Genomic DNA, 16,234 nt, shown 5'->3' with positions numbered 1-16,234 from the left:
ATCAATACTCTTATTATTACAATGCTGATCCTTTATCAAAGGTACTGATGATGGAAGAAATTACAAGAACGTTTATAATAAAAGGTAGAAAGATGAGAAACAAAGGGCTTAGACAGTTGACAGCATGGTATAATCAGCCCCCAAATGATCAAAGTAAAAGGAAATTTCTATATGTGCAGTGTTACCTGAGTGTTCTATCAATCTATCATTTTGTGAAGAGGGGAAAGAAAATTGCTAACTACAATAGTAACTGCAATACAGCTGCATTCTATTATGCTGTACAGTTAGTAAAAACAAAACCCTTACTAGCGGATGCCTGATGCTATTATAATATAATCATCAGTATCAGGCCTGAATGTGTCTTTCGGAGATATCTATCTGTACTGTGAGAACAAGGTGCCAGTAAATCAGGTGATTCTAGTAGAAAACATTCCAGATTAACTATATTATATAGCATAAGAGTGAAAGAATAGAATAAGACACACTAAACATTATTATTTAATATTAACCTTATTAATTGAAAAACATAATATTTAAAGTTTAAAATAAAATTACTTAGTATTTTAAATCTTACTTTAAGGTTCTTACAATCTTACCTTAAACTTGTACTTTGTACTGCGTCTTAGATTTTTCACTGTGTAAGCAAGATCCTCTCCATCATATTTAGGCTTAAAGCCATATCCCTGTTAGAAGATAAACACACACACATAATGTATATAAACACAAATCTATTTTTATACTTACAAGGAAACATATATATTTATATTAAATACATGTATTTCTAATATTGGAAAGAAAAGAATATATCTCTCTTTATCTTTTAGATGTCCAAAAGTACAAGGTACTTATTGCTTTGTTTAATTTAAACCTCTTTTATCAAACTGTGCATACTTTTGATCCAGCAGCATTGGGCTTATATCACAAAGAGGTTTTAAAGAAAGGAAAGGGACCTATATGTGCAAGAATGTTTGTGGCAACCCTCTTTGTAGTGGCCAGAAACTGAAAACTGAGTGGATGCCCATCAATTGGAGAATGGTTGAATAAATTGTGGTATATGAATGTTATGGAATATTATTATTCTGTAAGAAATGACCAGCAGGATGATTTCAGAAAGGCCTGGAGAGACTTACATGAACTGATGCTGAGTGAAATGAGCAGGACCAGGAGATCATTATATACTTCAACAACAATGCTATATGATAATCAATTCTGATGGTTGAGGCCCTCTCCAACAATGAGATGAACCAAATCAGTTCCAATAGAGCAGTATTGAACTGAACCAATAACATCCAGAGAAAGAATGCTGGGAATTGACTATGAAACACTACAGAGAATCCCAATCCCTCTATTTTTGTCTGCCTACATTTTTGATTTCCTTCACAGGCTAATTGTACATTGTTTCAAAGTCCAATTCTTTTTGTACAGCAAAATAACTGTTTGGAAATGTATACATATATTGTATTTAACTTATACTTTAACATATTTAACATGTATTGGTCAACCTGCCATCTGGGGAAAGGGGTGGGGGGAAGGAGGGGAAAAGTTGAAACAAAAGGTTTTGCAATTGTCAATGCTGGAAAATTACCTATGCATAAAAGTTTTGTAAAAATTAATTAAGAAAATAAAGTTAACCTCTTTATTTCAGATTAGGTTGGATCAGTTTCTCAATACAAAGGAGGGAGGGAAGCAGATAGGGGAAAATCCACCTAATTTAGTTAATCAGCTGTCAATGAGAATATCTGTGCTCAATAGTATCTAGCAATAAGGTAAGGAATTCTTTGGCCATAGCAATTCATGGAATGAAGAAAAATTGAAGCTCATCCAAATTATAATGAAGAAATTTATGGTGGACATAAGTAGATCACAGAATAACCACTGACAAATTATGTTTAAGAAGTGATGTAAAAGATATTAACAGAATGAAAAATGTTCATTCACACAGCAAGAGTAATGGTTAATTTATGGATAACTTATATCTATCAAATGAATACAATTCATTTAATGATACCCACATAATATCAGGAAATCAAGGAAAAGGCTCCAAGCATATCAGATGTGTCAGTGAGGGATGAAAGGGAAGAAACAGACAAAGTTGCAGAAGAAAAGAAGGCATGGCTAGGCTATGATATGAACCAATGGAGGGAGCACACTTATGAAATCCCTTCCACCAAAATTCAAGATAGAACCTAAATAAGAAGGGATATTACCAAGGAATTATAGTGTCAGAAAAGCAGGTAAACATAAGAGTTTGTAAAACAAATCTTCACTGCACAAGTAATTAACAGAGAAAAACATAAAAAATGATTATTAGAAATGCTCTGGGAAATATATAGGAGAACACAGACAAATACCACACAATATATAAAGGCATGGATGGGTTAATACTTTAACAATGGAAGGATAACAATGAGATCACGGTTCTAGTAGTAGTAGAAATGTTCCTGAAGTTTACTGTTTCCTATTTCAACTGTAAATAGTTAGAAACAAATGACATCTTTGATGTTGAATGTAAACCAAACCTGAACTGGATTTTTATAAAACTGAATAAAACAGAGAAAAATGTTTAACCTTTTTGTAACTAGCTACAAATTGAGTTTTGGTAAAATGGAGACTCATTCAGGGTTAGGGTAACTGAAGATCCAGAAGCAAAACTGCCTTTCCAAAGTTACTGTACTCATACCCATAGTTCAGCCATAGCTACAGTCTAATGGAGATGAGACCCAATGTGAAGCTATTTCTCAATCTGACCTATTAGTTTTCTAGAGGAGTTCCTTTTATTGTGGAAGCAGGCATTCCTTTACATACCTTGTAACCCTTTGAAAAGTAACCACATTTAGTGAATTGGATGGAATTATTGTTAGCTTTCAAAGTGCCAATGACATTGTCTACTCTCTAGTGGTTGTGACTGTTCTCTAGGGACCCAGGGCTATTCACATAAATCTCAGAGACCTCATTAACTTGCCCTATTATAGAATTGTACCTTCTCCTGTTGCCTTCTCTGTGAAACAAAAAAACACACACAAAAGCTCAAAGAAATTATCAAATACCTAAACTCCAATTGAATTTGGTGGCTGGGTTAAAGAAATGGGTGGGGAATAAGTTTCATTTTTTAAAAAATTATACACCAGTCTAGTGTAAATAATGGCTAAATTAGTGAATGTATTTGGATACTAGTATTGTGTCTGTAATTTAAAGTGTCTCATTTAAAAATATACATTAAAAGGCAGCAAGGTGGCACAGTGAATAGAAAACCAGATCTTTAGTCAAGAGGATCTGAGTTCAAATGTGGCTCAGACACTTATCACTTCCTAGCTGTGTGACCCTGGGCAAGTCACTTAACCCCAATTACCTCAGCAAAAAACACAAAACAAAACTAAACAAAAAAAATTAACACTTACTGATGTCTCTTCTTCCATCTCTAAAATATATGAGATTCCTTCATCTGATGGTGTTCCTGAAGGTTTATTCCACTGTAAGGACAACCAAGTAACTCCAGCTTTAATGAGTGTAGGACTTGCTGGCATTGAAGGGGCACTTCCTGAGGTGTGATATAAGACTTCTTCGCTAAAGCCACTATTATAAACAAAAAATATTCATACTGAATAATTAGAAGCACTTTTTAATGACTTAACAACTAGTATAAGATGACAAATTATGATCATAGTGGTAATAAAACTTTGGATATGACAGTGACTTTCTGCTAAATGTAAAACTCTTAATAATATCCTTTTATTTATGCTGTTCACATATATCAGCCTATCTTCCAATTCTGTGCATTTGTGCTAGCTGTCTTTTATGTATAGGTTGTACTATCCCTTCTCACCTCTGCTTCTTGGAATCACTTATTTTCTTCAAAATTCCACATAACCACCACTACGAAGTCCATTTGTGTTCTCTGAGGTGCTTCCTCAACAACACTAGTTACCTCATATTTGGTAATGTATGCACACATGTACGTATGTATATATGTAGTTACATACTCACACTTATACATATTTATCTTATTATAGCATGTTTCTAAGATACCCATCATTATTGCAGCTCAAACTAATTAAAACACACTTTAAAGATATCATATATTACCTTTGTGATTGCAGACAAAAAGGATAGTGACATCACTTCATATTTCATGGAATTTTGCTATTTTTAAAGTCCTTTCAAATAATATTATTTGTATAATATGTGAAAAACCAATTCTCAATCACTTAAGTCATGAGTTAACAAACAATCATTTCCACTGATGAGAAGCAAACTTAGACTACTTATTTAGATGGATGATCTAAAATCCATTTCAATGTTACCTTGGGACCTCTATTTTGTTTTAGCTCAAACCAGAGAGAGAGGAAGCAGGAGTAAAGGGAAGGGGTCAAATACTGGCTTGGTTACAAAGGATTAGTCTATTTAAATTTGGAAAGACATCATCAGAAGACTGGTGATAGGTCATAATTTGGGGGATTGGGGAAGAGACCTTAAGTATAAATACTTTATTGGCAGACATGCTTTTGTTTATTCTACCTCAGTAAAGAAAATGCCTTTTGATATCACTAAAAATCTGAAAGCAGAATTTGCTCCACATAATTCACAGTGTAGAAAACAGAAAGTTAATTTTCTGTATCAATTTATATATCATGACTTACCTTGTGCCCTTGTCATTTTTGGCTGCTAGTCTAAATTTGCAACCCATTGCTGGTGATAACTTTGTAATCCTAAATTGTTTCTGTTGGCCCAAGTAACACTGGCTAAATTCTCCATTTCCTTTCCCCTAAAATGAAAACATGAATTTTATATTTTGTTATAAAAATACAAAATACCAATGTTACTAAAAGTCTACTGAGTAACAAACATATTTGGTATATGTGTTTTTCTTAAAGACACATACTAGACACAAATATTAAAGGAAAGCAAATAGTACTTTAAAAAATTCATTACCTAATAGTTTAAAAGCAATGAGAGTTTTAATATATGTTATTTGGTGGTGGGGGGAGATACAGTGACATTATCTAGTTATAAACTAAAGTGCTTTAGGAAAACCTAAATCCATGTGTTTAGTTTAAAAAAAAAAAAAAAGAAAGAAAAAAAATAAGCTTTGTATTTTCAAGTATAAGTATAGAAAGACATGGAACTAAATATATGAAAAAACCTTGCGGGAAGAAATGTCATCTAGATGAATGTTATGAAATAAAGGAGAGGAAAATTTGATGTTAAATCATTAACTGTTCTAATAAAATAATACCTATTTAAACACATGAAGGCCTTTGTTGAACTGGTAAAGGAGCATTAAAGTTTATGGCAAAAATTTTTAAAATACATTTTAACCAATTTAAGTCCAATGCTATAAAAAGTAAAATTATGACTCCTAAACTTCACGTCTCATCAATCAGATTTAGATTAATAGCTACTTTACAGCTTTCAGATGTCTATCCAGAGGCTTATGTTTTCATATTACTATGAATGTGTGTATTTTTCTATTTAGAGATATTCAATTTTTTTAAAAGTCAGATTTCAAGTCAACATATACCAACTCCATTTCTTACAGGCAGAATATATCTACAGGGCTGAATGGGTCATTCAAATGGGTTTATTTCCCTCAGGCTTCTCCTTTTAGCTGAGTTAAAATACTGCCTCTCAGTTGGTTTACTAACCTGGGTGACCTTGGGCAAGTCACTTAACTGCTGTCTGCCTCAGTTTCTTCTTTTGTAAAGTAGGGATTCTAATAGCACCTAGAGCAGGTTGGTTGTGAGAAGCAAGTGAGATAACATATATAAAGCACTTTGCAAACTTTAAAAGTGCTATGTGTAAGTGCTAACACTTACTTAACGCTAGAAGGATCAATTATGTTAAATGACACAAAAAGCATTATAATTTTATTTTGAAATAACTTTTATCCCATTTCTATTTGCTTTATTTTATGGATAAAAAATGTACTCTTGTCAACTGATGCAGCTTGGTGCTTTGAGGCCTTCTAGTGTTAGTTGGGTAGAAGAGTTATATGTATCATCTAGAAAGAAACAGAATAGACTAAAAAACTCTTAGATTGTTCTAAAAATCTTACTTACTTAAGAAAATAGCTGGAATTTAGAGCCTTAAGCAAGACAACAGTTAAGAGCTTGTCAGTGGCGTAGATACTTTTTTTGAGAAGCAGATGGCAGAGTGGAGGGAATGTTAGACAGGGGGTCAGGAAGACCTACATTTAAATCTCAATAGATAGTTAAGAGTTTTGAGATGATGGGCAAATCACAATCACTATGAAGCCCCAGTTTCCGCTAAAATAGGAATAATTCTGGTTCTAATTCCTAATTCACAGAGTTCTTGGTAGCGGGTACAGATGATAAAACATCGGTAAAGCACTTTGTATATCTTCAAGTGCTGTATAAATATCACTTGCTATTCCAAGAATACTAATCAATCCATTAATATGCCATATCCAAATAATTTATATGGTTCTTATTAAGCAATAAAGTCAAAGTTAAAAACTTGGGTTTCACAATATTTCCCAAATTAGGAGAGATATAATGAAAATTGATATTTTCCTTAAATAAGCAAAAAGTTATATTATTTTACTGAATAGTAATACATGTAATATCTTCCTATATTTCAAAAAATCAGAAAAGTTCTTTGAGATGATTAAATTTTTTCCCCAAGTACTATAAATTAATTAGAAAAAGGCAGAATAATTTCATTAATAACCCTAAGTGTCAACAATGGAACTCTTTAGTATGAGCATGGACTACTGGATTTGACTTGGCAGACCTATTATTGTTGTGTAATAAGGAAAAAGGGAATAAAGGAAAAAGAACTTGCCTGTACAAAAATAATCAAAGCAATTTTATTCCTAATACCACCAAATTAGACCTGAAAGGGAGTATGGTAGGCATCGTGATATAGAGAACTAGCAAGACCTAGTAATTCAAGTCCCACCTCTGACCATATTAGGACCAGTCACATAACCTCTCAGTAGTTCCAGGAAACTGATGAGAAATGCCACAGAAGGGGCTGGTCTGTTGGGGAAGAGGGAGACTGGAATTTCATACACCAAAGAAAATGACAGTTCCCAACTATCTCTTGGCTCCAAGCATTTTCACTCACTTGTCTCCCATGCTTTTCTCTTTATGTCTTCCTTCAAGTTCCACTCAAAATGCCACCTTCTACAGGAAAGCCTCTTCCAACTCCACTTAATTCTGCTGTCTTCTTTTTGTTGATTATTTCCTATATTTGTCCTGTATTGAGCTTGTTGTCTCCCCTATTAGATTTTGAGCTCAACTATAATTTGTCTTCTTGTATCCCCAAAAGTACAGTGCCTAATACATAGTAATTACTTAATAAATGCTTGCTGAATGACTGATGACCAAATTCTACGCTTATTGCTAACAAACTAGAGGCAATCTATTACATCCAATAGCTGAACAATCTCTGGTATAATGCTCCTCCCCCCAATTATTATACCATTAAAATTATGTACAATTTAAAAATGAAATGTGAGAATACATAGAAAATCATATAAATCAGGAAAGAACAATTAAAAGAATAGAAAAACACTAATAAAGGAAAGAGAAAAAAAGACAGAAGCAACCACCGGTATATATAGAAATCCCTAGATATTTATATGTTGGGGAGTTTTGCAGTGCAGTAACAATACCCTAAGACACCAAACAGTGATATTGAAATCATTTAGAGGGCTATTCCTAATTTTAGACCAATAAATAAATTTAGTTTCATTATGTAAATAAAGTACTAACACACCAAGTATGAATTATTTTCTTGCTAGTAAGCAAAATGACTTCCCTTTCAGATGTACAGAGAAATTTTTATGCTTTCAAAGGTATAAAGTGGCGGGAAACAGCAGTAACCCACAGATAACATGTAAAGAAAGGGCCATGCCTGGCCCAGACATGGTCTTCACTTGAGGGCAGCCCTTTCACCAGGAAGCTGAACAGTATGTAGCTTTGCAAAGAAAGCTGATGGCACTGAGTCTGTGCTTTGCCAAGTGAATTAATCTGAGAATGGAAAACAGAAGAGCTGCAGAGGTCTGGGAGCTGGCTGACTATTACACTATGGAAGTGAAAATTAAAACTAATTAAATGAGCTGATATGTCTGAGACAATCCACTCTGCAATCCCATTCTCACCTCTAGAGCTTTAATCAAGGCTTTTCTTTGCTTTCAGAGCTACCATCCTTTGTATTTGGCAACTTCTAAACATGCTTTTGCTGTCATTGTTTCTAGACTCTCCTGCCAAACTAAGATTAAGGGGGATTTCTTTTTTGAAGGCAAAAAAAATCTGTACTACAAGAGAAGTAAGTTAAAACTGGTAAGAGTAGTTTCAGCAACTGAATAGCAAAGAGGGACTTGCAAGTTTTAGATAATTCTGTTTTTTTGTGTTTTTTAAAAAATATACTGACCTCCCATCAACTTTGCATAAAAAGTTTAACAGGTCTTTCCAAAGGGTACAAGTTATGTTGAAAAGTAAATTGGAAAAAATATAATTATGGAACTTTATTATATGGTACTATTCATAAGAAACCTGAGTTCACAATATTATGAGCTTTAAAAACACGGGATCTCCATATCTGCTTTAGGATGAATGCAATCCTGATCACTCTGAGAAAATAAAAATGTAATTAATTAGTATTGACTTACCTCATCCCATTCTAAAAGATAACTTTGGATTTTAGAACCATTGTCACAAGGTGCCTAAAAATAGAGAAATACAAATCAGAATCTTGGCAAAAATTTATTATGCTGGAATTAATGGAAAGAATCTATGTCAAAATGATGTGCTGTGACTTTTATAGATAGAAAATGGATATGGAGCAAGGAAATATATAACCCAGTCATTGAGACACTTTTTAAGAAGTGACAATCAGAAGCCTCATGGTCAGAGCTCAATCTAGAGTCCTCCTTGGAGGAGGTTCTTAACCTTTCTTAACCTCATGTCTTTATCTGTAAAATGGGTCTAACAATTATATTTATTTACCAGGTTTATTCTGAGAATCAAATGAGATATACAAATCTGTGGTGGACCAACCTAAAGTACTACAGAAAGGTTAATTATTACAAAGAAAAGAAAGTTTGTCAGTATAGATTCCCAATTGGGGTGTGTGTGTGTGAGTTTGTGTGTGTGTATGTATGTGAAAGCCATGGCAAGGACATTGTGCCTTGCCAATCACCTCATGTGTGTCTGCAGTTATAGTAAGATATAATATAATATAATATAGTAAGATGTAATAAGGACATACGATCACAATGAACCCTGAAACTGTTCTCCTTGGCTTTGGGGGAGAAGCAATGGAGGTGAACTCTGAAACTGTGTCCCCTTTGATCTGTAAAAGAAAGGAAATTCGGAGTCTTTCAGACTCCTAAAAATCTGGGAAAGCATATGTTCCCAGACAAGTGGCTTCATTCAATTGGAGATCTTGGTCAAACCACCCTCCATTGATCTTTGGGGGTGCCATCCTCTTCAGGAAATTCCAGACTCTGGAAAAAAGCCTTCAAAATGATTTTATTCATTTGGAGATCTGGGCCTGTTAAGTGGCTTGAAACTCCAACATAAATATCTAGGCCTGGGGGCACTGACTCTTTTCAACTGGAACCAAGCCTCAGACTGCCAATAAAAAGACAATTTTGAACTTCAAATCTTTGCAGAAGTCCTAAGGAGGATTATGGATTGCCAAGGGACCTCTCTTCTTAGCATAGCTGCCTACTAGAACTCTTGCACACTGTGAAGACATTTTCTTCTCAATAATAACCTTTGTTATTTCTCTGATAGGACCTCTTGGTACTGAGGGGGTCTGTCTTCCTTGCAAAGCTGGCTTCTTTGTGGCAATAAAAATCCCTTTTGCCATTCAGACTTTTTGGATTCCTGAATTTTTTCACATTGGACCTGCACCAACCAGAGAGGATTCTCACACCTCAATTCTGTACCACTAGAACCACATCAAAAGCATGACTAGGTCTTGGGCGTCACTCCCCCAAGAGTGCTGCCATGTCACCTGAAACCTGTGACCAAGGCCCCAAATCAGAGCTGCTTGCTATACAGTATGCAAACCCACAACATAATAACTCTTTGCAGCTCCTCCTTGCTCTAACTTCTATAATTATCACAGTACTTTTTTGGGTTTTTTTGTGGGGATCCATTGAATAGTCTGGTCTCAGGGCCCAGACTACATGGTGAGGATCTGAGATTCATTGAATTGTCTGGCAGCCAACCCCAGGCAGCTCCTATCTAAGCAGCCTATTTGATTTATTAAACCATTTGTATAATAATAATGGAGCTTCCTGTCCCTTTTTTTGATACAATTAGCTTGCCCCTTGGTTGGTAGTGGGGGAAAGGCTCAAGAGTTCGATGTTTGGGGAATTCTGCATCCTATAGATGAACAAGTTGTGGAAGATATAATATATACTGGGAAGAGCAAGTCAGTCAGTTTTGCTGTAGTACAGGGGCCCTCAAACTACAGCCCGCAGGCCACATGAGGCCTGCTGAGGACATTTATGTGACCTGCCGGGTTATGGCAAAATCAGACCGGAAGTGATGTTCAAACTAAACTCACATTAGCAACGCACACTTCCAGCACTGGGCTGAGGCGGCGGAGACAGAGTGTGAGGAGATAATGAGGTGAGGTGAGTTCTCAGGCCGAGGTGTATGGTGTGGGGAAGGGAGAGAGATGCAGAAGATGGAGAACTGAAGGCCCACGGCGTTGTAAAGTAACGGAAGCCACCACAACAGACAGGCGCAAGGGATGTACAGTGCATGCTCACGGCCGCTGCAGGGGGAATATATGGGTTGTGTCTGGTGTGCGGGTATAGTAACAGTTAGTACCACAAGTCCCAGCTTGACTATCATTGTCATTATGCTGTAATGACAATGTAATGGCTTCCTCTCTAGCGCATGTTGCGGTACTAACTGCTATTGTCGCCCAGAGTGAGGCTCCTGGTACCAGGCCATAGCCCTGTATCCATAGTGACCTCATGTCTGGCTGTTGTGGTCATCAGTTTTATCATTGTGTGTATGATCTGTAGTTTCATAAAGAGATGGAATATTGTTAATATATGTCATCACCTTATAATCACTGGGGATCTGACCTTAGTACCCCCCCTTATCCTGAGTATGAGGGGGTACAGAGCTGGTGTACTGCTTCATCCCCCTCCAGATTCTTAAGGTCCCCATACACTTGTATAGCTTCAAGTCACATGATGACCTCCCCCAGAAGCTCCAATGTACGATTAGTCACTGAAGCTCATTCTGCACATACAATATATCGTGCAGTTATATACATATATGCACAGTCTTGCCTGCGATTATGATAAATTAAGAGTGCAGCACTTGTGATCATACAGCACTGGATCATGAGAACTGATTCCAGGATTCAGAGGAAGCCAGGGCATTTGGGAGGGCCACCTGATCATGCTGCTAAAATAATGGTCAATAAGTGATTTTAGATCCTTAGTTACACAAGCAAACTAGTTCCTTGGTAATACTTTAAGACAACTCTGAATGCATATACACACACATTCACACAATCTGTACAATGTTTCCTAAATACCACAGATATACCTCTGTCAGTAAACCTGGGAAGAGGGAAGGTCCATTAATTCTAGGCCAATATGGATACTTTGAGAATTTTAAGTTAATGGATACATTTATTCACTATGTATGCAATCTTAGCTTTGGTTTCCTTATTTGCAACCTGAGAAATAAGACATATAGTATTTATCTCATAACAGGGTGCTACTTATGAGAGTCAAATGAGATAATTTATATAATGTACATAAATCTTAAAATATGGCAATTTGGAAACTGAATTAACTAAACCATTAAAAAACATATTTAACAAATTGGGTCCCAAACACCATCAATAGCTTCAAGATATTTCCATTGGAATCAATGTATGGGTGACAATGTTTTTAAAGCATACCAAGAAGAAATCAATGAAAGACTTACTTGGACAGCCAGATAAACTTAGAAATTACTATTCTCTACAATTCCTAAAAAAAATACCTCATTTTTCAAAAGCAATGAAACCAAAAGCTCTAATTGTGGCATGCAGGCAGCATACAACACCATATTACAGAAAGAGTGCTGAATTTCAAGTCAGAAGACTTAAATTCAAATGCTAGTTTCTTTATTTACCACCTGTATGACACTGGGCAAATCACTAAGCCTCAACTGGATTCAGTTTCCTTATCTATAACAAGGGAATTGGCCTGAATGGCTTCTGAAGTCTCTTCGAGTTCTAGATCTATGATTCTGAAAGGCTGGGACTCAAAAAAAAAAAAAAATAAAAAAAAAATAATTTTTTTCGCAACTAAACAAACAAACAAACAAAACCAGCTTGGTTTTTGTAAACTAAACAGTTTTCAGATTACAGAAAGGGTTTCTAATCTGTTTTTTTTCTACCTAATTTTCATAAGTGTATTGTTAGATAATGACTGGCAATGCTCCAGAGTTTTTAGTCTCACTCATGCATTTGACAAAAACATGTGCCGCACTGTTAGTGAACATAAGAAACAGTAACATGCAGATATCCACATATGCAACACTACTTAGAAAAAAAAATATCTTTATATATCTTCAAAAAGCAATTAGAATTCAGTTCTTTGAATAAAAAAACCTCAATTTTCCCTCAAAACCTTTTCAAAATGTACTTACTTTCCACTGTAATGTGAGTGAATTTTTGGTTCGGTTGGCAATTCTTGGTGGATTGGGTATATCTGGTTCACAGCTCAATGTGGTAAAACTTTCTGCTTCTGAAGGATTTCCCTTTATAGAATTACATTCTGCTTGTATTCTAGAGAAGTAAAATAAATAGTTAACCTAGAGGAATCCTTGGATTCTTCTTAACATACTCACAACAAATATGTTCTAGAGTTAGTGTTACATAAATATCAAGAGATAATAAATTTTCTCCATAATTATTACATTGTGAATAAGCTGGACAGATTTCATGTTGATCAATGCGTCCTATAAAAAGCTTTCACACATTATTAAAATACTAAAGTTAAAAGGTTTTTTCCCAATGAAAATACAAATGATTCTCAAGCTAAGTGCTTTCAACAGAAGATATAAAAGGCTACATTCAACTTCAGTCATGTTTTCACACCATGAATATATGTACAAAGTGGTTCCTTCTTGGAAGTTACATTTTTATAAATATGATTTGCTAATTAGAAAAAATAATTATGTGAAGTTACTTACTTTGCATGATAATCAGTTGCTGGCTTGAGGTCATTTACAGTGACACTTGTTTCTTCTCCACTGGGAAAAAATATTAGCATTATTTTTAGACTCTGTGGCATATCAAATGAATACTGACCCAAACAATTATGTTACATTTAAATTTAAAAAAAAAAAAATAGTACCAATACAGAAAAATGTTCTTCTAACTATATAGCACATAAAACTAATTCTTTGTGGCTGAATTACAATTTAAATGATTAGATTATAAACTGGACTAAAATGTATTAATGTACTCCCAAGACAGGACTTCACATAGGTTCATTATGTTAGACTGGAACAAAGGCAAGGAGATGGGATATTGAACTTACTCAAGAAAAGCTACTTTTACACAAAGTATTGCTTACAAATAATATTTATTATGGTAAATAGAACAAAATCTGCAATTTGTTGGCCATTTTTTCCACTAAAGGTAAGAAAGTTTCAAAATCCAGACTTTTACTACTTAAAATTAGCATACCTCATTTTCATAAGAAAAGAATGAAACTTTTGTTGTAATGGAAAGAAAACTGGATAAAGCGAAGTCAGAGGAAGTGAGTTCAAATGCTTATTTGTGACTATGGAGAAGTTAATTTCTGTGGGCACCAGATTCCTTTCACTTATAAAGTAAAGTGGTTGGTCAATATGACTTTTAAGCTCTATAAACCTATAAATTATTAAATAAAGAAAATCTCTCAATAATAACCTTTACCACTCTCCCTCCCCCCAAATCAGTGGTTCTCTATTATGGTCTATATAAAAACATTTCTAACCTATGGAAATCCTGTATTATAGTACAATGATGATAAGGTGTGGGGCTGGCTGGCTGGCTATTGGGGTACCTATTGGGGGTAATATTCAATCTCTGACCAAAGATATAGGAAACTGCTGGGTTAAGAAGTTTTTCTTTCAATATAGATTATAGCCATGAGAGATGATTGTTTTTTCCTATTAGTAAGCAGTATGTGTCAGAAATGAGAAATAAATCCTAAGTCTTCTTGATTTTGAGAATGGCTTCCTAATTTATTCCTAAATCATACTGCCTTCTCAGGGGGTCTATCTATTATTTATTTTTTATTTACATTCTTCATCTCATTTTCTTCCCTTTCATCTTCCTCAATTTTTCCTCATCTCTGCTTTCTGTGTTCTTCCTTTTTCCTGTTGCAATCTGATAGTGACAGAAGCTTGTGCAGCTAGATAAGTAGCTTCTGTTATTCAACAAATAGAAAATGGATCCAAATAAAACTAGTTTCACAAAAACCAAACTCATAAGGAAATGCCATCATAAAAAAGATGAGATTATGATCATCTCAATACTTAAATCAACTGTTGCTGAGTGAAATGAGCAGAACCAGAAGATCACTATACACTTCAACAACAATACTGTATAAGGAGGATGTATTCTGATGGAAGTGGAAATCTTCAACATAAAGAAGATCCAACTCACTTCCAGTTGATCAATGATGGACAGAAATAACTATACCCAGAGAAGGAACACTGGGAAGCGAATGTAAATTGTTAGCACTACTGTCTTTCTACCCAGGTTACTTATACCTTCGAAATCTAATACTTAATGTGCAACAAGAAAATGGTATTTACACACATATATTGTATCTAGGTTATATTGTAACACATGTAAAATGTATGGGATTACCTGCCATCGGGGGTAGGGAGTGGAGGGAGGGAGGAGATAATTTGGAAAAATGAATTAAATAAATAAATAAATAAAAAAGATGAGATTATCAAAGCAGTATGCCAGAAAGAAAGCCTAGTAGAGTTGGGGTGGAAGATGGGTATAAGGTCTTTTCTATAGCATAGAGAACTAAGAATCAATTGTCCTCTTAAATACTGTAATAGAAGCCATTAGTAACAGAAGAGCAAGAATCTTTATTTGATCTGAAAAGAGTTGGGTTATAGTCTGCCTTTACCTAACAAGAACAGTGCAGAGTGAGGACCAGGGATTCAGTAAGATTGCTCTAGGAGGCTGATGCTTTATAAAGCTTCACTTATTTCTTTTCACCCAGTTACTTCTTTAAGGAGGCCACCTAGAAAACTCATTTCCTTCTGGTAAAGGCCTGGTTACTCAGCTCTTAATGTATCTCTTTGTACTTGTAATGCAACATATAATTAATTACTAAGAGATCTTTGTTCCATATAGCAGAGAATAATTGGTATGAAGGAACTCTAGGAAAAAAGCATTTGTTATACTGATCTACAATAATCTCCCTAAAATGAGGAACACCAACTACAACTATGACCAGCTGATGTGCAATATACATTGGCATTTAAACTTGGCATTTAGAACTATAGATTATTTTCAAATTTGGTCTTATATTTAAGTTGGTCTTAAAATATAACACTCAGATGAAGTAAAGGAACAATATATAGATAAATGTAGACCATTAAGATTTAAAATCAAATTTTCTTTTTTTCACACATCATGTCAATGGAAGAAAAATCTCAAAAACATTTTATATCTTAAGAATTCTCTATTTACCTGTGATTGCTTCAATATAAGGAGTACAATCAATATAAAAATTGCTTCTACCACTATAGTTTGATTACTTGTCTGTGACTTAAAACTTTAGAAAGTTGAGGTACAAGTTAAGTGACTAGCCTATGAACACACAACTAGAATGTGTCAAATGCAGGACCTGAAGTCAGGTAATACTGATTCTAAACCTTTTCCTATTATGCCATGTGGCTCATCTTGTCAATTAATAGTTAGAAATTACTTTATATATAGGGGGGCAGCTAGGTGGCGCAGTGGATAGAGCACCAGCCCTGAATTCAGAAATTACTTTATATAGCAAGAGGGAGAAAGATAGAAAAATACCTACGCATAAACACTTTTATATTTCCCATCCTTTCCAGTATTTGAAACCAGAATTTCATAACCATATAGCTCTGGCACATTATTTTCTTCTGTTTCCCCATTAATGCTGCTGGAAGGAGGTGACCATGTAAGTACTACTCTTCTTGCTTGTATGTCTGATACCTGTTAAAATAAAATATTTAAAAATTCT

The 16,234-nt window shown here is 34.7% G+C and overlaps 1 protein-coding gene across 7 annotated transcripts in view; it reads right to left on the bottom strand.

The window, feature by feature from the left end:
- Positions 1-16,234, bottom strand: part of FNDC3A (fibronectin type III domain containing 3A) — a 190,754-nt gene that overhangs the window by 32,387 nt on the left and 142,133 nt on the right. For all 7 annotated transcript variants that reach the window (XM_074304750.1, XM_074304747.1, XM_074304749.1 and 4 more), the window contains 7 exons: positions 16,049-16,206; positions 13,191-13,250; positions 12,645-12,783; positions 8,636-8,689; positions 4,638-4,762; positions 3,399-3,573; positions 597-683 (listed from right to left, as the gene is read on the bottom strand). In XM_074304750.1, coding sequence (XP_074160851.1) covers positions 597-683; positions 3,399-3,573; positions 4,638-4,762; positions 8,636-8,689; positions 12,645-12,783; positions 13,191-13,250; positions 16,049-16,206 — 798 coding nt within the window. The remainder of the gene's footprint in view (positions 1-596; positions 684-3,398; positions 3,574-4,637; positions 4,763-8,635; positions 8,690-12,644; positions 12,784-13,190; positions 13,251-16,048; positions 16,207-16,234) is intronic.

The sequence above is a fragment of the Sminthopsis crassicaudata genome, chromosome 3 (assembly GCF_048593235.1).
Source record: "Sminthopsis crassicaudata isolate SCR6 chromosome 3, ASM4859323v1, whole genome shotgun sequence".
In the NCBI taxonomy this organism is placed as follows: Eukaryota; Metazoa; Chordata; class Mammalia; order Dasyuromorphia; family Dasyuridae; genus Sminthopsis; species Sminthopsis crassicaudata.
Note: the sequence above shows the minus strand (reverse complement) of the source record. Positions and strands in the feature narration are given on the sequence as shown.